Here is a 24,113-nt window from a genome sequence, read left to right as displayed (position 1 = left end):
GAAATCTCATCAAAGTGCAACAGACAAAAGCTTCAGCTGGTAAAGGGAAAGCATGTGAAATTTGCTATCATGCAACTGTTTTCCATAAGCTTATGTTACAGTGTTTGCCATAGAAGTATTTTACTGTAATTAAAGGTCATAAATTGAACTGTCAGGTTTATCAGCAGTTATAGTCAAAAGAAAATTCTCAGTCTGACATGGAAAACTGCATGAAGGACTTACACTTAATTCTAAACATGTATTTGCTTTGCATGTTCAGTTTTTCATCTTTGAATAAGAGTTCCAGTGGGAACTTGGCTCCAGAAAATACAATTAACACAGAAATATGACCTTTGGATCTAGTTGTGCTGGTCCACAAGGCCCCAATCACTTCTACGTAACACATCACAACCGTGTAAGAAAATGGAGCTTTATGGAGAATACTCATCTGGAATATTCCTATAGTTCAGTATTGGTGATGATGGTAAGTTATTTTAATTTAGATGTTTTCTCTCCTAATAATATTGACAATAGTAGGGCAATAATTTTTAAAAAGCCTTTACATGCAAGACATTTATTTGGCTGGATGAGTTTTCAAAGCTGATATATAACTGAACACAGTTCATACAGCTATATATTCAAAAGGGGGAGGGGCCCTGTTTTGTACAGTAGACCAGTGAGGGGCAACACAGGGACCACCAGATGTTGCTGAACTACATACAGCTGCCTCCATCCCTCATTATTGGCTATGCTATGCTAGGACTGACAGGAGCTGTTATCTAACAACATCTGGAACTCCCCAGGCTCCCCAACTATGCAGTACAAGAATACAGACATACAACTTAAACAAAAAGGAGTCAGAGCGAGCAAAAATTCCCATGAGATTTAAGCTTACATAATTTTGTATCTTTTCGTTCCCCTTCATCTCTTTTTCCAAAGAAGACAACAGTTTTAATTTTCTCATGTGTAATACTGTTTGATTCTTTTAAATTTTTTTTAACAATTTGCTTTTTTTGGTTTGGCACATATTCAACTCCGTCACATAATTTAAATTCAAAAGAGAAAGACTGTCCAAGTGAATGGAACTGTACATCTATTTCTTTACTTCTCTGAAGCACTTTATATGGGTAATGACCAAAGAACAAAAAGTTCTTCAAAAATTATTGTTAACGTTGCCATCTATAGATAAACATGAAAAATTGTGTCACCAGCACATTTTGGCAAGTAAACCAACCCACCCTGTTTCTCAGTTGCATCTTCTAGGAAATAAAACCTATTTCAAATATCCAAATTCTGCTCTGGAATGTATGAAGTTGTTATACAAAGAAGGCAAGCAGAAACTTGTCCTCTTTGTATTTGTCGATTGCAGTCATTAAAAACATTTGAACAAGAGGAACCCAAATTTTATTATCAATTTTACAATGCATTCCTATTCTTCACAAAATGATATGGAAAGGGAAGTTACACACCAAGATCAAGCAGCTTCCACATGATAGCTGGCATTTTAAAGAACAAGCCTGTACTTTATTTAACTATACTTTTCTTCTTTAAGTTGGTGTGGCTTCATACTTGAAATCATTCTTTTATTTCAGACAGTGTTTTCAGTCTTTATCAATTCTTTAATGATGTTCAAAATCTTATCATCTGAAAAACAGAGGAAAATGGTAAGCCAAATAACTGTCAGAACAGTTTATTTTAAATGTAGTCCTAGTCATTATGCTCTCTGCAGCAGAAGGATGGGAAAAGAAGGAGTGTGTTTGTGGGCCAATTTCCCTCTTCCTCTTTAGTTGCCTTTTCAGTCCCTTTCATTTGTTCCAAAAAGCATCTCAAGTCCCTATAGGAGATTTTCAGCTGAACGCATAATGGACCAGAAAGGGACACAGAATTCATGAAATGTTACCTCTCCCACAACTAGCAAGACTCCTCCACAGGATCAGAATTCTCTCTAGGAGAGAAGCACCTTTCCCACCTGCAGGACTATGGTGGCTTTAACTATATGCATTTATTGGGAATATAAGTATACAGTGGCCGAAATCTAGTTACAATGGCACAGCAAAAATGATGTTAGTTTGGAGGTGAATTACCCCAGGTTAAGAAATCACCATAAACACTGTCAAATTGGATATTGAGTTGTATGACTCTGCATGCAATTAATAATGTCTATGGTTGCCTCTAAACTTGGGACAATTTGCTTCCAGAAATCACACCTTTTGTGTAGCTATGCAAGAGGATTTTTGCCAGTATTTGTATCAACAGATTGACCTAATTTAAGTATAAAGTCCTCTGCAAGTGTATATTCATTTTATCAGAACAAATGGAGAAACCTTTGTGACGAGATTAAATAAAAAGCTAGATATTATGAAGAATGGATAGCAAACTATTTGCTATATTAAAAGAGATGTCAAAGTAAACGATCAGTTAAATCCATCAATGTAATGTAGGCTGAACAAAACTGTGAAAATGTGACCATCTGTATTTCTCAGGCGAGTGCTATTATTTTCACCAACAACAGAAGGACTGTTTGACAAGGAGGCCAGCTTTTAGCTATTCCACATATTTTACATGGTTTGAAATTTCAAGGCAATCCTAGAAACAAAATTTACCTTCAAGTGACATTTTAGGGTTTTCGAGTTTCTCTTTTAAAACAGATTCAATGAGTGCTCTCAGTTGCTTGAAAATGACTGCAATTTTTACAGGGGCCTGTGGAAACAAGAATATTAAGTTGTAAATTTCTCTCATCAGGTCTATTTGTTATGAACACATCAGTTTTTTTGAGAACAACAAATGATTAAAATTCTGTGAGCCACTGGTCCAATTAAAATGTGGTCCTGCCACTCCATAGAAAACACACTTATCATACTGGGAACAAACTCAAGTTCTCTTTGTCCTCCTCTTGCACTACCAGTTTAAGGGTAGATTTATTGGTTGTTAAGTCATTATTTCCTATACTATAAAGCAATTTGTAAAAGCACGTAAATGACACTTACTTTAGCAATTCAGATATTATGAAAACCTGTAATTGAGCAAATAAGGAAGACTTATCTCAAGTTGGATGGATGAATATAGAATGAACTTTTAACTGGTCACTCATTTTTACTCCTAAAAACCACTGTACAGTGGTGCCCCGCATAGCGACGTTAATCCGTTCTAAAAAAAACGTCGCTATCCGGATTCCTCGCTATGCGGGGCAAAAAACCCCATAGGAACGCATTAAACCCCATTTAATGCATTCCTATGGGGGAAAAACTCACCATTCAGCGAAGATCCTCCATAGCGTGGCCTTTTTGGCTGCCTGTTAAACGAGGAATCCATCCCAGAAAACAGCGGGCGGCCATTTTAAAACCGCCGATCAGCTGTTAAAAAAAGCATTGCTTTGCGATGATCGGTTCCCCAAGCAGGGAACCGATCATGGCAAAGCACTGCCAGCCAGCCAGCCAGCTCCGAACGCCCGGTCTCCATGGCCGGGTGAGAGCGAGGGGGAGGGAGCGCGGCTGTCTCCAGCCAGCGAGGGCTCGGAGGCAGGCAGCCGGGAAGGGGTGGGCCACTGACTGCCAGCCAGCCAGCCAGCTAGCCAGCCCTGGACGCCCGGTCTCCATGGCCGGGCGAGAGCGAGGGGGAGGGAGTGCAGCTGTCTCCAACCAGCGAGGGTTCGGAGGCAGGCAGCCGGGAAGGGGTGCGCCACTGACCGCCAGCCAGCCAGCCAACCCCGGACACCCGGTCTCCTTGGTGGGGCGCAGACGGGGCGAGGAGGAGGTCTCTGACACACCGCCCCCACACCGTCCAGCCGCTGCCGCCCTGATCCCGGTCCTGGGCGGGCGCCTCCCCCTTTGTAGCGCTCTGGCTCAGCACCCGCCCCAGGAGTGCGGGCGGGGATCGGGGCCAGGCCCTTCACCCCTCCTTCCCTCCCTCCTCCCGAGACGCCAATCGCCCCCGCTCCCCCCCAAAGGCCCGCCGGTCAGCTGTTCGAAAAGGCGAGCCTTTGGGCTGCTCGCGGTGAAGCGCTTCTCTGGGAGCAGCCCAAAGGCTCGCCATTTCGAACAGCTGACCGGCGGGCCTCTGGGCAGCTTGCGACGAAGCGCTTCTCCGGGAGCAGCCCAGAGGCCTGCCTTTTCCAACAGCTGACCAGCAGGCCTCTGGGCTGCTCCCGGAGAAGCGCTTTGCCGCGAGCAGCCCAGAGGCTTGCCTTTTCGAACAGCTTACCGGCGGGCCTCTGGGCTGCACCCAGAGAAGCGCTTCACCGCGTGCAGCCCAAAGGCCCGCTGGTCAGCAGTTCCAAAAAGCGAGCCTTTGGGCTGCTCCCGGGGAAGCGCTTCCCCGCGAGCAGCGCAAAGCCCGTTTTTTGGAACAGCTGACCGGCGGGGCCTTTGCGATGATCGTAGGGGAGCGCTCACCTGTGATCATCGCAAAGCGAATTTTCCCCATAGGGGCCATCGCAAAGCGATCACTCTTGCGATGGCAAAAAGTCCATCGCAAAGCGATTTCATCGCTAAACGGAGCGATCGTTATGCGAGGCACCACTGTATGTCGGATTGGAACCATTACATCTAAATCAGTCCTCTGCAAATGCAGAGAAGAACAGGCAACTTCATACTTATGGCAGTGTACTCTGTCCCCCTTAACATGTATTATGTTAATGTTTCCCATCATTGGGCAAAATTATCTGTAGTAGTAATCCTGTAGTAAACCCGTATAATTACAGTAGGCCCATTAAGCAATGGAATCTACAGAGAACTAACTCATCAAATCCCTATTAATTCAGTAGGCCTACATTAGTTGCAACTTACTACTGGATTTCAGCCATTTATTAATTGTATTGTGGTGCTTTTAACACAAAGAAAATAATTGAATCAGCCCATTAAAGTGGGGATTTTATTTGCATGTCATCTCTTGTGCAGTTTAATTAAAAGAATATTGCAACAGTATTCTATATTCGTAAGTACTATTAATAATCATGCATATTTAGTAAGTAGCTGGCTGGATATCTCAGTGAGTTAGGTATCTATCTGACTGCAGAGCCAAAGGTTGGGAGTTCAGTTCCCCATTGTGCATCCCAGAAAAGCCAACCTATATGGCCTTGGGCACGCTGCACATTTCCAGGGAAGAAGGAAATGGTAAACCACTTCTGAGTACTCTCTACCCTAGCAAATCCTGGAAAGGGTCACCATAAGTCAGAATTGATGGTGCATATGACAACAACAACTATTATTACTATTATTTAGTAGGCATAATTAATAATTACATTTCTATAATGATTAAGCATGTCCACTAAAGAACTCTGACACTGTATCAAACATAAAGGATGTGATGTGTAACAAATGCTTGCCAACACAATAATTCCGTAGCTGTAAGGAGCTACTGGAATATACATATACCTGAAAATGGATCCAGCCATCAACAGACAAAAGGCGTTCACGATGTAAAACCTCTATATCACCACCAAATAGTAAAATTGGAAAGGGGGAAATTAAAGTAGTTTCTTTCAAGTACACCTTGGCATATCTAACCTGTATAAAAGTATGAAAAAAATTGCATTATCCAATACCGTTTTTAAACAGATATATATTTTTGTTCCCAATAACTACTGCACATTTGCCCTTAAGAACCACTTTTTATTATTCTGAAATAAGAGTCCTTGAGCAAAAGATTGCATATTGAATTGTACAAGCTATATGAAGTAGCTTCCATATACAGAACACATTCTTGTAAAGTATTTTCTCTGTACTAATTAAGTAATTAAAGTAATTTTACAAAAATTACTGGTTTGTCCCCTTTAATAACAGTGACATTGGAAACAGAAGTATTAGATTACACTATGCTAAAAATATTAAGATGCCACAGGAGATGCTCATTTCAACCAAGCTGGTAACCTGTCTTCATTGGCACTGTATTAATGGCCAGAATCTTACTAGTGTTTGGGTTAAGGCTGTGTATCGTGATCTGGCTAATTGCAGCTAATCGACAAGATGCCAGCACCCATCTTGGTTGTACAACTAGGCTAATAAGCACAAATGTGCCCCAGCACCCCGTCAATTAGTTACAATTAGCAACACTAAGTTATGCAAGCCTTACATGAAAACCAGTACACCACAGAAGAAGAAATTCAACTTAAGATTTGTATAACATTCCCTTCATTTGGTAAGGTGCAGCAGATCTTACCTTTTCTTGATATAGCAACCACCCATGGGTCTGCAGATCCCTGTTCACAGAAGAAGGGTGCACCTGGGCTTTACCTTGAGCAGTCTCTGCTACACAGGCCAACTTTTCTGTTATATCCACAGACTTGGTGTACATTATCTTCCCCACATTGTCATACAATCCTGCAGTCAGCACAGCTTTAAGGAGGACCATTTCTTGTTGTGAAAGGGAGTGTGTTCCTTCATGATGACGCAAGGGTGCTGCAAAGCCTGCTGCCCGCACCACCCTGATTAGCTCTTTTTTTACATCCTAAAATAGATTTAAGTAGTCATATTTTAATAACTCATTCACTATTCAACACTAAATTTAAAGAAAACCCACTAATTCTATTTCTTCATTAGAAACAGATGCATCTGCAACTTTTTTAGTTTATCCAGAAAACTACACTTGACATCAAGATACTAACCCACTCACACATTTGTATAAAGGTGATGCATTGAGCACATCTTATTTCATGTTCTAATAAAGAGCTCATCAGAAACCATGGCATTTGATTTTAATCTCACCACCATAGTTCGTGGTCATTTTTAACTCTAAATTGCATTCAACTTTTAATCTCCTGGTTTAAAGTATACAGAATATATACACTATATACATACACACAATATATGCACTATAAATATAATGCAGAGCTGGGGGAAATGAAACCTCTAGCTTCATACCATTCCCATTCCTCATTTTGAAAACAATTTAAAAAAAATTGTTTTAAATCTTTACTTTCTGTTTTGGTTGTTGTGGGTTTTTCGGGCTCTTTGGCTGTGTTCTGAAGGTTGTTCTTCCTAACGTTTCGCCAGTCTCTGTGGCCGGCATCTTCAGAGGACAGCACTCAAACTTTCTGTTTTGTTTGGAGCTCAGAGCTACCCTGCAGTCTCCAGGGGAAGTGGGGGCAATTTCACCAAAGTTAAAGCTGTTTTAGTAGATATGGGTTCCCTTCCCCCCCACCCCAAAAAGTAACATGGATTAGAACATCTCAGGAGCAGCCAAAAAAAAAAAAAAAACTGTGAAATTGTTCCCTGAGGCTACTAGATACTATGAGAGGGCTTTTACAGTTTTTTAAAAAGTAAGAAAAGGTTTTGGGGGGTTGCAAGGGACAGGCAAAGTATGTATGGCTCCCAAGCTCTAGAAATTGTCCATCACAATGGATTGGATATCAATTATTAAGGTCATGTTTCAACATCATGATGAACTAGATCTTCAAAAAAATCTGTTTTACTATGAACAAGTGCTTAGTTGTTCCCACTTGGTTCTTCCCATCAGCAAGAGAAGTGAAAAAAGCTGTGTTTTTTTCTTTGTTTAGTTTTGGTTTTCCATGTCCAAAGCAGATACTCTGAATTGTTTCTTTCCTTTCAAAAAAATTGTTGCTGGTACCTCTAATGTTATTAATGAAGTTCTGTTGAGGAAATTTTGTCTGCAGTAAGTCATTTCAGCACGATACCCTCCTTCATGACAGGCTTTCTTCCACCTAGGAGAAAAACCCTGTTTATTAGAAAAACAAGAACTTGATAACTGTTAAGGAATACAATAAATAGTGACTTGATGGCAGGCTATATTATTATTATTATTATTATTATTATTATTATTATTATTATTATTATTATTATTATTATTATTATTATTATTATTATTATTATTATTGGCTCTTTTTCTCAAATAAAAAGCAGAACTATGAATCAAAGATAGACAGGTGTTACAGTGCTGCACCTCTTGTTGGGCAAATGAAGCATCGAATAGCTACCAATGTCTCCTTTCATCTCATATTAATACCAGTAGGATAAGGATGGAGGCTCACTGATGTATTGCACAATTAGGAGAACACTGTGCTGCATGCACTATGGCAACTGCAAGGGCCTCATGCATTGTTTAGCACCATGGCAGCAATAGGAAGACAGACCAAGGAAGGTGGCATTATAACAAATGACAATAAAATGTTTGGTGGGAACACACCATCCATATGTTCTGAGAAAGGATATTTCAGTTACCCTAGATATGCCTTATAAATTGTCAGATGGTCTGAGTTTGCCAGCGCCAGAGAAGATTTTGCAAGGTCGGCTTCATCTTTTCTTCCAATTGGGGTAGTAAAGGGAGATTTTTCCGTCATTACGGCAGCAAGGGTAGCCTATAAGCCACAACAATATATTATGTATTAAAATGCAATAACAGCTGCTTTTTTCATTTCTGCCAAGATCAAGATGCTGTGCTTTGAGCCATCTTTTTAAACAATGAGGAAAGCAAAAAAAATCATTACACAAAATGTTTTATGCCAAATTTCATGGGCAGAAAAATTAAAATAGAGTCATAAGGATGAGATGATTTGAAAACAGAGATTATATATATAAAAAACTAGTTTTCTGGTTCAGGCCAAGATCTATTTAGCCTGAAGTTTTTTCTTCAAAAGTGGTTAGCTGGACACCTTTGAAAATTCATGAGAAGCATGACAAAGACAACGATTTTTTAAAATCTAAACCCAGCTCTTAATGAACATATTTCAAACAAGGTCAGTAACTTTACATGTTTTGGGAGGGAACAGTAACAGAAGCAAATTTCAAAAGCATTGGTGCCACTGCGGTAGCACATCATTTTTCACTGCAACCACTAAAACGGCTGTTGTTAAATGTCTAACTTGCCCTTCTGCTCATTAAAAAGTTCTCCACTCTATTATTTACTTTGTGAGCATATTGATGAACAACGTAATGGTAGCCATTAACTCACCACTGGATCCAGACAGCCAAAAATAGCACCAAATATAAGCATTTTGCCAATCTTAACGTTGACTGGCAGTGAAGCAAGATGTTGGCCTAAAGGAGTCAGCCTGGGCTCACTTAGTTCACAAGCGCCAATCTTCCGCAGAAGATTCATGGCGTTACCAACTACTTGGGGCTGAGGAGGATCTAAGGCCTTGGAGAGGAAATCTTCAGGAGAGCCAAGATTACATTTCTGTAGATGAAACAGAGAAGAAAAAGATAAAATGCATGTAACCTTGGTTAGGTAACTACCAATCACAGATTCTACATTACATTTGTAGAGTCTTTCTTGAACAGCCTTTCCTAGCAACCTTTTCATATCCCTTGAAATAATGGAGAAAAGGAGTTGTACATCTAGAGTGTACTGGATCAGGACAGACTAGTCTAGATCTTCCAACAGTGTGTACCTTTTCTAAGGGAATGACCCTTTTTGCAGAATGTTTCTATATTAAAGAGATAAATCAGTTAGGTTTTCATTCTTACAAAATAAAACACTACACCTTTGTTCCTGTTTTTTCCATAGATCATGAATATTTGTTTTTGCACTCTTTGCTAAAATGCTGTTGTGCAGATTAGACCACTCTCTCATGCTATTGTCATAACATCAAAATAATTAATGGCAAAAGCAGAAAAATCATACCATAATATGAAGGCACAGTTCTTCCAAGGGCACCCGCAATATTTCTGGAACAGAATACTCCAGGAAACTTTGAAATCTGCAAAAATCAAATGACAGGACAAGTGCTGGTTCATATTGCTAAGTTACTTCTGTGCTTGTGTGCATAAGCACAGAATCATACATCATACAGAATCATCAATGGGAACCAACATCCATTTTGTGGACTGTGCTTTGGAAAAGGTAGTAGACAATAACATGTTTAGAACTAAGATACAGTTGTTCTGTTCTGCTGATTCCCCAAAGGCATGCCAATACTTACCGTTAATTTCCTACTAAGGCTATAAGGGTTTTGCATTAAAATACAGTGGTGCCCCACATGACGACGATAATCTGTCCCATTGAAAGCGCTGTTTAGTGAAATCATCGTCATGCGAAATCTGTTTCCCCATTGGAATGCATTGAAAACTGTTTAATGCATTCCAATGGGGAAAATACCTCGTCGTCCTGCGAAGATCACCCATAGGGAAGCCATTTTGTGAGCGCTGATCAGCTGTTAAAATGGCTGTCCTGCAAAGCATGGGTCCCAAAAACACAGGGAAGCCATTTTGTGGAGCCGCCGATCAGCTGTAAAAATCATCGACTCGCGAACAAACGGGCCATGAGGCACGGACCAAATAATTGTCCAGTGAAAATCCCCCATTGGAATGACTGTTTTGCAAATCGCTATAGCAATTGCAAAACCTCATCATCATGCGGATTCATCGTTTTATGAGGTCGTCGTCTAGCGAGGTACCACTGTACTGTACTGTGGAACCAAATATTTTTGCATTGTATTACATGCAGTCACTTAACTGCTAGGTAAAGTATCAGTCCAAGTGTTTACAATCCTAGCACTGCCTTGTGAATTATCTGGTCTGCACTCAACATACTTACTTAACTTTTAGATTTTAATGGTCCAAACAAACTTACCTCTCTCTTGTGTACATTCGAAAGCAGAATCCATCCCTGACACGCCCAGCTCTCCCTTGACGTTGTAGTGCACTAGCCTTGCTCACAAAAGTCTCCTCTAAAGAGCTCATCTGACTGCTTTCATGGTATCTGGAAAAATGGTATTGAACAGAAATCTTGAGAATTAAGTCTACTGATATTCTGTAAAATAATGTCACATCTAAGAGCTCTTTCTGTGTAAGCAACAGTGGCAGTCTGCTCTGCAAGATCTATTTCATCTTCCATCTGGAAGAATTCTTGAATCATATCCAAACAGCTGCAGCTACAGAGGCAAAAAAAGGACCTACATGCAAAGTGGTATGTCAAGATGCATGACTTTTCCTGAATGTAAGCTAACCCATGACATTACAAGAAAGAAAACCACAACGCCACTCTGAACACATTGATTTTCAATGATCTTGAAAACTAAGCAACACCAAACCTGAATAGCATTTGGATAGGAAACCACCAACTAATACCAGGTTAGATAGGGTTAGGAAACAATACTGCCCGAAACCCTGGATAGCCATAGCTAGTCGACAATATTGGGCTGGATGGACCAACCATTTGGACTTAGGGCAACACAGTTCCTGAACTTCCTAAACCAAAGTAGTCCAGAACCTTGTACTCTTGGGAATAATAAAGCAGGCAGGGGGTTATGTCATTCCACCACTGATTGTTAATTCATGAATTCACACACAAACGAGAAACAACAATCCCCCCTATCTTATAAAAAAGTACAGAAACAGGTTAAGAATGTATCTTGAGCCTTTCCTTACATAAAATCAGTACAGATCTGAACACACACACACACACACACACACACACACACACACGAAACACACAGTAAGTGGGTGTTACCTGTTTTCTTTTGTTCTCCCAGGGTCAATTACAAAAACAACATCAGGTATAGTGATACCTGTCTCCGCAATGTTGGTGGCCAAAACTATCTGTGAAGGAAATAAAAGGAAAAAATGTGAATACAAATATTTTGCTAATTGCAAGACAGGCAAGAAAAAATACTAACTTTTGGTGCAAAATAAAACATCAGTTAGCTGTACAGACATATAAGAACATACCTTTCTGACACCACAAGGGGGCAGAGTAAATGCAGATGCTTGATCTTGAGTAGACAGAATGGAATGAAGTGCTATTAACCGATGTCTGGAAGACACAAAAATACAGTGTAGAAAATCAAATGCCTGGCTTTGTATTTATTTCTGAGATTAAATGCATATACATACAAATTAACAATGGCATAAATTAATTTATGTCTTCAGACCCTATTTTATCCCTAGGTCCCGAGGTTCTTTGCTTCTTGTTACATGCTGTCAAGTCACATCCGACTTACAGTGACCCTATGGACGAGTGCTGTCCAAAATGTCTAGTCCGCAACAGCCCTACTCAGCTCTTGCAAATGCAAGGCTGTGGTTTCCTTGATGAAGTCAAGCCATCTCACATTTGGACTACCCCTTTTCCTGCTGCCTTCAATTTTTCCCAGCATTATTGTCTTTTCAGTGAATATTGCCTTCTTACGATGTGCCCAAAATATGACAGCCTCAGTTTTGTCATTTTGCCTCCAGAGATAGTTCAGGCTTGAATTTGATCTGGAACCCATTTGTTTGTCTTTCTCGCAGTCCAGGATATATGCTCTCCTCCGGCACTATATTTCAAATGAATAAATTTTCTTCCTGATGTTCTTTCACATTTAATCTAGTTGCATCATTAATGCCAGTGCTGCTCATACTTGTGCTTTGCTTTTCCCTAGTAGCTGATGGAGTGCTTTCTGATCTGGGAGTCTCATCTTCCAGCATAATTTGTTTCATTTTGGACATTACGATTTTCAAGGTAAAAAAGATTCAGCAGCAGTTTGCCATTGCTTTCTTCTGCGCAGTACAAGTTAGTTTCAATGTTGCTGCCACTGTCTGTGAAAGATCCTCTACCAGCATCATGTTCAGCAACCGCTGTTGCCAAGTTACTGCCTTCCAGAAATTTCTCTGCCCCCATCACCACTGGAACTATCCATTCTCTTCTGCTGATAGGGCTGTTACTCATGAGGAGGGTGGAAGCACCTTAGGTGCCTCACCTTGCGTGACCCTGCTAAGAGTCCAGGCCCATAATGGAGTCTAGCCTCCTGACACACCCAACCCCCCACATCACAAGGTGTCCATCCAAGAAAAAGGTTCCTTGCTTACACTAGTATTATATACTAGAAAATAAACATATGCATTTCACAAGTCTTTATTTCATTTCAATTTCTATGCCACCATTCTTCCATTAAGGGACTCAAGGTAGCTCACATGATATTCCTTGATGAATTGTTTCAAACTGTTCTAGACATACAAAACCTCAGTTGTAAAAAGCATTTACAGTTATGTGCCAGAATAGTTTCAAATATTTACCAGCCTCTCTTAACTATTTTATTTTATTTTATTTAAATCTGTTTGCACTTTCGGATGCAATTTTAATATTCATTTTAAAAACACCAAATTGTCCATGCAGGTCACATTTCCTATTAAAGCTCATATCTTAAGATCCAAGACTTGTTTCTTGGATCTTAATTAATAAATTTGTGGCTTCAAGAAAATCTTGCATCTATATTGCATGCCATATGCTTTGCATTACATTCCTTAACACACTTGCAACCCCCTTTCCTAAATCTGAATCTTGCATCTATATGGCATGCCATATGTTTTGCATTACATTCCTTAATGCACCCGCAACCCTTTCCTAAATCTAAACAATATAATCACCTTATACAGAGTCAGACCACTGGCCTGTAATATCCAGTGTTGTCTATTCACCCAGTCTTTTCCCTGAAGCAGGCATCTTTACCAGACCTGCTACTACTGTAGAAGCTTTTGGTGAAATGTAAACATCACTTGGAAGTGACTGGGGATTTTATGCAGGCAAAATATATGGCCAGCTGGAGATATAAGACATCTACCTGTGGCTTGGCTTGTTCTATGCTGGAGCCCAAACTATGAAGTAAACTTCACGTTCTAAATATTCAGAATCATGAATTGCATATAGTTAACATATATAGGTTGGTCTTATCTCATGTATAAGCCTATGAAGAACATCCATTAATTAAGAAAACAAACACTTTGGAATTTGACAATTCACTTCTATGCAGCTGCTTTTACAAATAGTTGCAGAAATGGATGCAACAAGGTGCATTCTTAATTTACCTCTGTCGTAGATCAAACCGTCTGTCAGTTGCAATGAGGTCATACAACTGTTGAATATGAGCAAGTCCTGGTAGAAAAATTAAGACAGCTCCTTCTACATTTCGGAACTGGGGAGCTCTGTCTGCAATGAAATGAAAAATTAGGAAGGAGTTAAAAAGACAACAGTACAAGAGTGTGGGGGGGAACTCTGGTTAGAGACTTGGGTCAGAATCCTGCCACCATGAAAGGGCAATATCATAAATGCCCCCCCTCCGGGCTGGCTCTCCTTTGCACAACTGATTACGAGATTAGGTGGGTAATTATTGACAGGAGGGACAGCTGGAAGAAAATAAGCACTGAATGATTTACCCTGGTATGTGCAGTTATTCTTTAACAGGATTTTGGCCTTAAAACATTTAAAAATATTCCCCACCATTCAATCATGAAAGAATATGAGCAACAAACAAAACAGCGAAATAATGCTTGAAGCACCACTGTATGTGTATTTGCTTAGACATAGGTCATTCATACAACAAGGCTTACTACATGACAAGTGTATTTAAACTGCAGCCATCTCTTTTTCCTCTTAAAAAAGGAACTGGAAAGTCACAGGCCAAAGTGTCTTTCAAATACAGAGTTCTACAAAACATACCTAAAAATGCAAGGAGCTCCAAGATGAGATCAAAGTTGACCTTGTAAGGATTCATATAGAAGATAGCTTGGCGAGTTCGACTACTATATTTTTGATAATAGGGACCTAAATCAATACTTGATGCAGCTTCAACTGGTATATTTTCCTATAAAGGGGGAAAAAACCTGGGAATATAAGCACTGAATGGTACTTACAACATAAAGCACTGAAATAGGTGTCCATGGAATTTAAATTTCACAATCACTCTAAAAAACTGCTATGTGTACATAACATAGATTCTAGTTACTGTATAAGAAAAGTTTTTTTTAAATCGAAAGGCAATAGTACTGGGTCACATCCAGATTTGGGCATGTGAAACAGGACAGGTGGGAGAGAATGTCTCCTCTTTCCCATGATAGTTTCTCTGTCCCCTTAAAGATGCTATACATACCTTTGAGGGACTTTTTGCTATACTAAGCATTTACACAAGAAGCTGCCTGGATAGTTCAGTGGTTTAGGTATGAGGCTAGGGAGCCAAGAGTTGGGGGGTTCAATTCCTCACTATGCCTCCAGGGAGAACAGCCAGCCTGTGTGGCCTTGGGAAAGCTGCACAGTCCCAGAGCACCCCCCGGAAAAAGGGAATGGTAAACCACTTCTGAGTATTCTCTACCAGGAAACTCTGAAAAGGGTTGTTGTAAGTCAGAACTGACTTGACACACATGATTATTATTAAGCATTTAGATGACAAACCTGAGACCAACTACTACTTAAACACATGCTGGGAATCGAAATTCCTGTTTTTCAAAGAGTTTGCAATAGGATACTAAAACCCTGAAAATGCTATTCCCGAAATAAAAATTAACCAGCCTTTCATCCTAGCAGCTTCAATGCCATTAACAGGATGACTTCCGCAAATACCACCTCACCTGGTATTTTGTAACTCCTCCTCCTTTGGTGGTAACATTTACCGTGATTTCCTCCTCTTCTTCCAAAAATTTCTGGCAATATTCAGAATCTTTCTCCAACACAAAACCAGTTTCTTCTATCACATCTTCAACATGGAACACCTACAGAAGTATAAAATGAACTAAACTTTCAAGAAACCACCCAGTGGTGCTTCCTCCTCCTCCTCCTTGTCCTGCTTCAGCTGCCTCAGCTCTGGAGGCTGCTTGGGCTCGCCTCACAAAGTTTGTTCCTCTCTCGTGGCGGGGGTAGCTGCTGCTGCTGAGTGTGCCTTTTTTTGAGAGGGGCCCTCAGAGGAAGGTTCCCGGATCTCTCACTCTGTGTTTTTGTGCATGCGCACATGCCCGCGTGCACCTGTGGGGGCCCCGCCCCATTCAGTTTAATTTCGCAGGTACCAATGGGGGCTTTTCTCTTTGGCAAGGCGGTTTTGTGAGGGTTTAAAAAAAAAAATTATGTCGTGCCCTCCTCCCCCCCCCGCTAGGTAGTTGCCGGCACTCCCTCCCTTCTCTGCTTCTTCGTCCTGCTGCTGCTGCTAGTAGTGGTAGTGAAGAAGGAGCCGGAGGGGATTGTGGCCGGTGAGGAGTGGTCGCACGCCCCTCCTCCTCCTCCTCGGAGACCCAGCTGGGCTAAGGAAACTCCTGGGCGGCTTCCTCGGGCTCTTGCTCTGCTTGGCGGAAAATCTGATGCGGCCCTGCCTCACCCAGACTCTGCCTCCAGTGGCCCCCAGGTAAATTGAGTCTGAGACCCCTGCTCTAAACTATCTGAAACTATTCTCTTGCTGGTTTAGTTCTAGGCCCAATTTACTGTACCTTTGTCATTTCTAGAACTTATTTATTATACCCTTACAACCATACCTGAACTGAGGCCAGATTATCTTATATCATCTGGAACCAAATTTATTTGTGTATGTATTTTCTACAATTATGGCATTCAGCAGAAGGGTTCATATTAGTGCTGTTCTGGACTGCCTCCTCAGCTATGTCCCCCCTCATTTTTTAGGACATTCTGTAAAGACACCAGTTGCCTTGCCTCGGGAGGCCTTGAAAGGTAACAGTTAAGCACAAGACCTTGTTTTACGCAACACTATGATTTCTGGAGCTCATTACCCCCACTCCTGGGGATCCATCTGCCTCATTCATTTCACAGGGTTTTTAAAAGCAGAAGCAAATCTTCCTATCCTTATTATTTAATTCTCCAATTGATTATTAACAGTTTTATTTTCCATAAGGCTGACTTTTGCAACAAGGTTGCATTTAATCTTATTTTACTGAGTGATATCAATGTTCCATTCTCTACTGCAGTGGTCCCCAACCATGGGCCTCCAGATGTTCTTGGACTTCAATTCCCAGAAATCCTGGACAGCAGAGGTGGTGGTGAAAGCTTCTGGGAGTTGTAGTCCAAGAACATCTGGAGGCCCAAGGTTGGGGACCACTGCTCTACTGCACCAAGAAACTAGCTTTAGTATACTGAACTAGGGTATCAAATGTAACAACCAGTACAACTAGATGACTTGTGTGGGAGTTGCTTGAAACAGCTTTTGAGGCAGGCTTTAAAGCGACAAGAGCAGATCTCAAAGATGCTGCATTTACTGAAATTAAGAGATTTGTAAATGTTTTCAAAATATTTTTAAAATTGTTTTTAATGGTGGTTTGAACTTTGATAATGGTTAGTTTTTAGTATAGTTTTTAAAATGGTGTTTCTAAATCTGTGATTCTTGCATTGTTATAAATAACATAAATAAATAAACAAACAAACTACTGCACATGGAAAGTGATTTGCCAAATTCAAGTATCCTTATCTTCTGATCCTATGGAAAGTCACCTTCAGGGACACAGAACCTTCTGATCTAGCAAAGAGCAATACATGAACTGAGCTGTTCCATGTTGTCCAGAATATCTGCCAAATTATTTGTGTTGAGCCTCGTGGTGCAGTGGTTAAACCGCTGTACTGCAGCCAAAACTGTGCTCACGAACTGGGGTTCAATCCCAGGTAGCGACTCAAGGTTGACTCAGCCTTCTATCCTTCCGAAGTTGGTAAAATGAGTACTCAGCTTGCTGGGGGGGCAATGTGTAGCCTGCATAATTAACTTGTAAACCGCCCAGAGAGTGCTTGAAGCACTCTGGGCTGGTATATAAGCAGCTTTGCTTTATATTTATTTTAAAGATTTCTGTGCCTGTCAGAACAAAAAGTTCTTTTGAAGTAACCAAGAGCATTAATTAGAAATGGGCGTGAACTGCCCGTTTGTCCTTTGGATGAACAGGTGTCCAGCAGTTTCCAGTCCCGCCCCACAGGGGGTGGGCACCAGAGGCAGTGCTTCGGCTTCCCTGCCCACCTCCTCCAGGTGATGCCTCCCGAATGGGCGACTGCCAGGAGACCAGGCTGGGAGCTGCCAAATACCTGTTCGTCCAAAGGACAAACTGGCACAAACTGCCAAACCAGTGGTTTGTGCCCATTTCTAGAACAAATGCAATATTATAAAAATAACCATTATTAAAGGTCATAAAATTCCAATAAAACCTAAGGGATAAAACAGCAGCATAATATGATTTGAAAGCATACACAGCCAGAAAATACACAGTGACAGTTCATGCTGTATTTCTTCTCAATAACATGGGCCCATCAGTGATTACAACTTGTTTCTGCCCAGGCCAGAATAAAAGATACAGACACAAGACTTTGTAACAAGCAGTGCAACTAAAATTATAAAACTGCAATGACATATTCACCTCGACAGGATAACTCCTTCCAGAAATTCGTAGAATGGGGCAGTGAGTGAAATAGCTGGAGAATTTCTCACTATCTACAGTGGCACTCATCAGAATAAGATGTAGATCTGAACGTTTGTGCAAGATTTCCCTCAAGATGATTAGTAGGAAGTCTGACTGAACACTTCTTTCATGAACCTTGAGGAAAAAGGATGGAGAAAGAGTTAATGAGGAAGGCAGAAAGAAAAACTAGAAAAGACTGCTTAGCACAGTTCCAACTCTCTTTGGCTACCACAGAAATGTTGCTTACCTCATCTACTATAACGTGAGACACATTAGAAAGAAGAAGGTCTTCTTGTAGCTTCCGAAGGAGGACGCCCGTTGTGCAGTAAAGCAACCTTGTCGCCTCACCTGTTCGAGATTCCAGACGAATTTGATAGCCACACAAGGAATCCTTCATTTGAAAGGAAACATAAAACTGAGTACTAGGCAAAGAGTGCTGAATCTATCCTAAATTTATTATTGACTTTGTAGCATTTAGAATCACTCTGAGAAAATAATTAGGACTCCACCCAAAATGAATGCTCAATATACTTGAACAAAGTGAACAACAGGTTGATTTCCATGATCAGTTTAAAATTAAAACTGGTATGGACAGTTTTAGACTAAGATACAATTTCTGCTTCTATTTGTCAGGCAGATTTCTTTTTCCTGCTTTCTTAAGCAGGAAAAGCAGGATGTACAATAGTCTTTATGCCAGTGATGACTCCTGTGCCTTAAAGAATTTCAGAGAAAAGAATATTTCAGCAAATGCAGCTTCTTCAGTCACTGCAACACTTAAAAGGCTAAAAGTCATATTTGACACATCATTCTCTTTTCGTGGCCATTTTTAAAAGTAAAGCATACTTCAGTCTATACCTGAAACTTCTGGCTGTTTTTCACTATGTTCAGAACTCTTATTTGCATGATTATTCAAACTTCTGGATACCAATACTACCAACATTACTACTTCAACAGTAAAGCATCACCAATTCCCATAAACAGTCAAAATTACTACTGAATTGGTAGTCAAGACCATTTTTGAGCTGCATTAAATAGCCACACCTGAAATTCTTACAAGCAAAAAGTGGGCGTGTGCTGGATCCAATATAAACTGGTAATTTGGAACAGCAAAAATGTTCCCAAGACATTCTCTGAAAATCTGTCTTGATACATAAAATCTCCCTTCCCCCCTACTCCACAAACCTTACTTTTCCACCAGGTCCTCCTTCACAGCCCAGTTCTTCGCAAACTCTAGTTGCCAAACTCACAGCTGAGATTCTTCGAGGTTGGGTGCAAACAATATTACATTTATTCAGACTTTGCTCATTCTGCAACAAGTCCTCTAACAAAAAGTGTGGAACTTGGGTGCTTTTTCCACTGCCCGTTTCACCAGCCACAACCACGACTCGGTGCTTTTTAAGAGTTTCTACGAGGGAATGTCGATATTTAAACACAGGCAACTGCTCTCTTTCCCTTAAAAGTTTCTGGTATTTAGGAGTACTCTGCAATTTTTTAAAGAGAATCCTCACAGGTTCCAGGTCATCTTTCGCTGGGCTCTCAAGAGTGAGACTGCTAAAGTCTTCTTCAGAAACTAAGTTTTCCCAGGAGTCCTCTGCATCTTCTGAGACTTTGGGCTTGCTTTCCAACTGCTGCTGGGGCTGCTGCTGTTTCAGTTTGTGTAACAGTTTAGCAATGAACTGGTCACGGGGCTTGTTGGTTTCCATTTTGTTCTCCTCTTCCTTCTTCTTTTCAGCATCACTCCACTCTAACCAAACTTCTCTGTATGTGGGAGGAAGCAGCTGATGGACAGACTACAGAAGAGACACAAACCACACAAACAAGCCATCAGACACAGGAAACAGTACTTGTTGGACCTTATAAAATGATATGTACAGAACAATCTTGTGCATATTTATTTTGAAGTCCCCACTGTGCTTGTTTACATATAGGCATACGTAGGATTTCAATCACCATCTACTATTGGTTTAAAAGCTATGGATGGCATTTCTCAATAGCTAAGCCATTTTAAACAAGTCCAGAACTGTGTGCCCCCTCACTGTTCACATCACCTTCATCCCAGGAAACATTCTCTTTATTCCATAGGCTTGCAAGCATCCATTTTTCATGTTACTGAACAACCTTCAATCACATCTGCAAAAACTGGTTTCAAAATCACTTGCATCACCAGAAATTGCCCACGCAATTGCAATATGGAGCTCTGGAGACCTCCAACAGAGACTTCAATGGGTAGGGGTGGGGGGTGGGGAATCTAGTGATCCTGCCTGCCAAGAAGTGAGTCAACACAGTGTAATGGTCAATGCTCCAAGATATGGACCTACAGAGGACTCCGTATTGCTCAGGGTTTTCTGGACAAAACATTGCAGGCACATTGATATCAGAGAAGGAAGAACAGTATGCTATCATTTGTGCCACAGAATAGCCCAGGAGTGGGAAACAACTGGCCTTTACATTCTTGCTGGACTGAAACCTCCATCACACCTACCATCACTACCAATGTTGAGGGATGGCATGAAATGTAGTCCAGGGCCACATGTTTCCCATCATGGACTATGCTTTATAATAGGCTGTTTGTTACATTCAGTTGAACACATCAGACATTCTTCTCCATCAGCATTCTGGTTTGTTACTCTTGGTGTTTCATTGCCTGCCACTTATAGTTCCCCCAGGTATTGCTTAGGTTTCAATCTGCAGATCACCAGTCCTTTCAGTAGGCCTAGCTCAAAGACTGGCTTAAGTATTAACATTGAAACCAACCAGATCCCTCAGACTTAGAGGGCTGACTGTTGCGCATTCACATACATAAGGATCACTACCAAGTGATGTATAATGTGCCCATATTAATCAACTTCTACTCGACAAAAGTATAATTTAAAAGTGTTCACACCATCTTTAAATCTCACCTGTCCTTTGGTTAAATGATATAATGCTAATGTAGCACCCAGATGTTGAGCCTGCATGCTATCCTCGGTTACAATTGTTGGGCACACCACCAATGTATCATCAGCTCCCTTGGTAACTCTCACCCTTAAAAACAATGATATAAAAAGTTATAAAAAACATTTAATCAGCCAGTGATTTCTACTTGCAATCAAATCTAACTGCAGGTGTTCATATTTCTTCCTTCTACAAGTCTGGCATTACAACTGGCAAAAAATATGTTAAACACAAAAAACTTCTGTACAGTGGTGCCTCGCTTAGCGATCGCTCCGTTTACCGAAGAAATTGCTTAGCGACGCATTTTTTGCGATTGTAAAAGCAACCGCTTTGCAATGTTCTCTATGGGGTATTTTCGCTTTGCGATGATTGCAGGGAAGCGATCATCGCAAAGCCCCCATTTTCGCACAGCTGATCAGAGGTTTCAAAATGGCTGCCGGAAAAAAACATGGCCACCCGCTGTGTTTAGGGACGGATTCCTCGCTTTAGAGGCACTGAAAATGGAGGCACTATGCAGGATCTTCGCTCAACGGTGAGTTTTAAGCCAATAGGAATGCACTGAAGAGGTTTCAATGCGTTTCTATGGGCTTTTTAATATCGCATAGTGACGTTTTCGTTCTGCAGCGATTTTTGCGGAACGAATTAATGTCGCTAAGCGAGGCACCACTGTACTGTATTCTATTCTGCTGTATTTTATATGCCAGTTGTGTTTCAGTACATGTCCAACCACACTTAAAATAAAAAGGGAAGGCTTTAACCCAGCCACAGCATGAATGATGTCACAATACAATTTTATGCATGTTTAATTAATTCCTACTTTATTCAGTAGGACAACAATTTCTAGTGTGTTTAAAACTGAAGCCAAAACAATACAAGTGTTGCACTGAACGGCAGTCAAGGAGATCTTTCTGCATTTTTTCTTGCTGGTACACCCACAATAGGCTGAAACCTTTAAAAAAATGGATATGTGGAAAATCTGTAGCCTTATTCATGTTGTTTGAATTAAAAGCCAATGTTGATAGATGACGTTGGCACTAAACCAACCAAGAGATTACTTTTATACAGAACACAACATAAAAGGGTGTCAATCATGATTTGTTGGTCATATCTCCAATGTTTCCTAAAGATTCCAAAAGTCACTCAAGTGGTCTAACACAGTGGTTCTTAACCTTTTTGAAAGAAACGCCCCCTTGAGCCATTGAGAAAATTATCATTGTCCCCCTCCCCACAGTAGCGGCGCAGTGACACCGGATCCGCTGCCAGCACCAGCTGCTCTAGATCTGCCTGCTGGATCCGCTGCCAGCACCGCGGCTGCAGCCGCCTTCCCTGGTTTGGCTCGCTTCATTGCCCCCATATCGCCCCCCCTTCTGTTCCTTTGCCCCCGTATGACCCCTTTTTGTTCCACTGCCCCCCTGAAAAACAAAATCACACCCTGGGGGGCGATATCGCCCAGGTTAAGAACCACTGGTCTAACACAATGGTCCCAGACCTTGGGACCTCAGATGTTCTTAGACTACAACTCCCAGAAACCCTGGCTAGCACAGCTAGTGGTGAAGGCTTCTGGGAGTTTTAGTCCAAGAACACCTGGGGACCCAAGGTTGGAAATCTCTGGTCTAACACAACATGGAAGCCAGAAACCTAACTTAAATATTATCTTCTAACTGTTGCAAGCTGCCTTCGGTATTTTTAAAGGAGAAATGTAAGTTGAAAATATTTTGAATAATTCAATACACACATCTGAGACTGTTACTCATATCTGAGAAATCAAAATGTTTTACATATTTCTTTATTAAGCACAAGTTAACTGTTGCAATAAGATTGAAATTATCAACCTTCCTTGGTATATCAGATCAAAAACAAGTAATTGCATAGTACATATGTTTTAAAACAAGTCAGAATGGCGTGCCTTCTACTAGGACAACTGAAAAGTTAAAGAAATGGTTCCAGCTTTTGCATTCTCCAGAACTCTTTATCCAGTATGATGGTACTTAAATTAGAGGATGGGGGAAAAATACGCGAAGTTCAAAAAACTGCCTTAGTTGTAAATCTGGCCATTGTGTCCCTCTGTAGCTGCAAGATGGAGACTATAAACTCAATAAAAAGATGTTAAAGTATGAATTTTCAGATTCCTGGAATGTACACTTAATACAGTGGTGCCCCGTATAGCGAGGTTAATCCGTTCCGGATTAACCTTCGCTATGTGAAATCTTCGCTAAGCGGGAAGTAAAAAGCCATTGGAACGCATTAAAGTTCATTTAATGCGTTCCAAATCGGCCCTAAACTTCCCACTTAGAGAAGTTTCCTGGCCCCGGGCAGCCATTTTCGCACCCTCCCCTCGCTTGCCGAGGGCGCGAAAACGCCGCGCGGGGCCATTTCGGGTCGTCCGCGGCCGTTTTGAAGCCGCAAAACAGCTGTTTTGCGGCTTCAAAACGGACCCGAAATGGCCCCGCGCCGCGTTTTCGCGCCCTCCCCTCGCTTGCCGAGGGCGCGAAAACACCGCGCGGGGCCATTTCGGGTTGCCCGCGGCCGTTTTGAAGCCGCAAAACAGCTGTTTTGCGGCTTCAAAACGGACCCGAAATGGCCCCGCGCGGCGTTTTCGCGCCCTCCCCTCGCTTGCCGAGGGCGCGAAAACACCGCGCGGGGCCATTTCGGGTCATCCGGCGCCCATTTTGGAGCCGCCGAACGCGGCTCCAAAATGCCGGCCGGACTCCCCAATCGTCGCAATGCGAGGTGCGGTGATTGGGTGCTCCGTATAGCGATCCCGAAAAAGGGGATCGCTATACGGATTCGTCGTTATACGGTGCGCTCGCTAAGCGAGGCACCACTGTAGTTTCTTTCTAGTCCCACGATCAGAGAACTCTTCAATTTACCAAAATTATTGTTAGCTACTTTCCTAAATCCGAATGCCAACCACTTTTATACAAACTGGAGCATATCAGTTTTTATCTGAATTATGCATATTAACAACAAAATGCAATATATGAAAGGCAAAAAATGCTTTCCATCATGCTACTAAATAGAGAAATTGAGCTTTGATGTACATTCACCACTGAATGCATGTGAAAATTCTACATTATCCTTCCCATTTTCCGAGGAACATATATGAGAATCTAGTTGCATTATATA

General features: G+C 41.3%; 1 protein-coding gene across 3 annotated transcripts in view; it reads right to left on the bottom strand.

The window, feature by feature from the left end:
* Nucleotides 1-1,366: 1,366 nt before the first annotated feature.
* Nucleotides 1,367-24,113, bottom strand: part of DHX29 (DExH-box helicase 29) — a 38,460-nt gene continuing 15,713 nt past the window's right edge. For all 3 annotated transcript variants that reach the window (XM_072992758.2, XM_072992760.2, XM_072992759.2), the window contains 18 exons: nt 20,954-21,077; nt 19,241-19,843; nt 18,301-18,444; nt 18,012-18,188; nt 15,249-15,389; nt 14,344-14,488; nt 13,713-13,833; nt 11,601-11,685; nt 11,383-11,471; nt 10,504-10,632; nt 9,556-9,631; nt 8,884-9,108; nt 8,154-8,290; nt 7,543-7,636; nt 6,136-6,423; nt 5,352-5,483; nt 2,583-2,679; nt 1,367-1,623 (listed from right to left, as the gene is read on the bottom strand). In XM_072992758.2, the coding sequence (XP_072848859.2) occupies nt 1,568-1,623; nt 2,583-2,679; nt 5,352-5,483; nt 6,136-6,423; nt 7,543-7,636; nt 8,154-8,290; nt 8,884-9,108; nt 9,556-9,631; nt 10,504-10,632; nt 11,383-11,471; nt 11,601-11,685; nt 13,713-13,833; nt 14,344-14,488; nt 15,249-15,389; nt 18,012-18,188; nt 18,301-18,444; nt 19,241-19,843; nt 20,954-21,077 (2,863 nt within the window). In that variant the 3' untranslated portion in view covers nt 1,367-1,567. The remainder of the gene's footprint in view (nt 1,624-2,582; nt 2,680-5,351; nt 5,484-6,135; nt 6,424-7,542; nt 7,637-8,153; nt 8,291-8,883; nt 9,109-9,555; nt 9,632-10,503; nt 10,633-11,382; nt 11,472-11,600; nt 11,686-13,712; nt 13,834-14,343; nt 14,489-15,248; nt 15,390-18,011; nt 18,189-18,300; nt 18,445-19,240; nt 19,844-20,953; nt 21,078-24,113) is intronic.

Source organism: Pogona vitticeps, chromosome 2, assembly GCF_051106095.1.
Source record: "Pogona vitticeps strain Pit_001003342236 chromosome 2, PviZW2.1, whole genome shotgun sequence".
NCBI classification, from domain to species: Eukaryota; Metazoa; Chordata; class Lepidosauria; order Squamata; family Agamidae; genus Pogona; species Pogona vitticeps.
The sequence above is the reverse complement of the archived record's forward strand: the minus strand, read 5'-3'. Positions and strand labels throughout refer to the sequence as shown.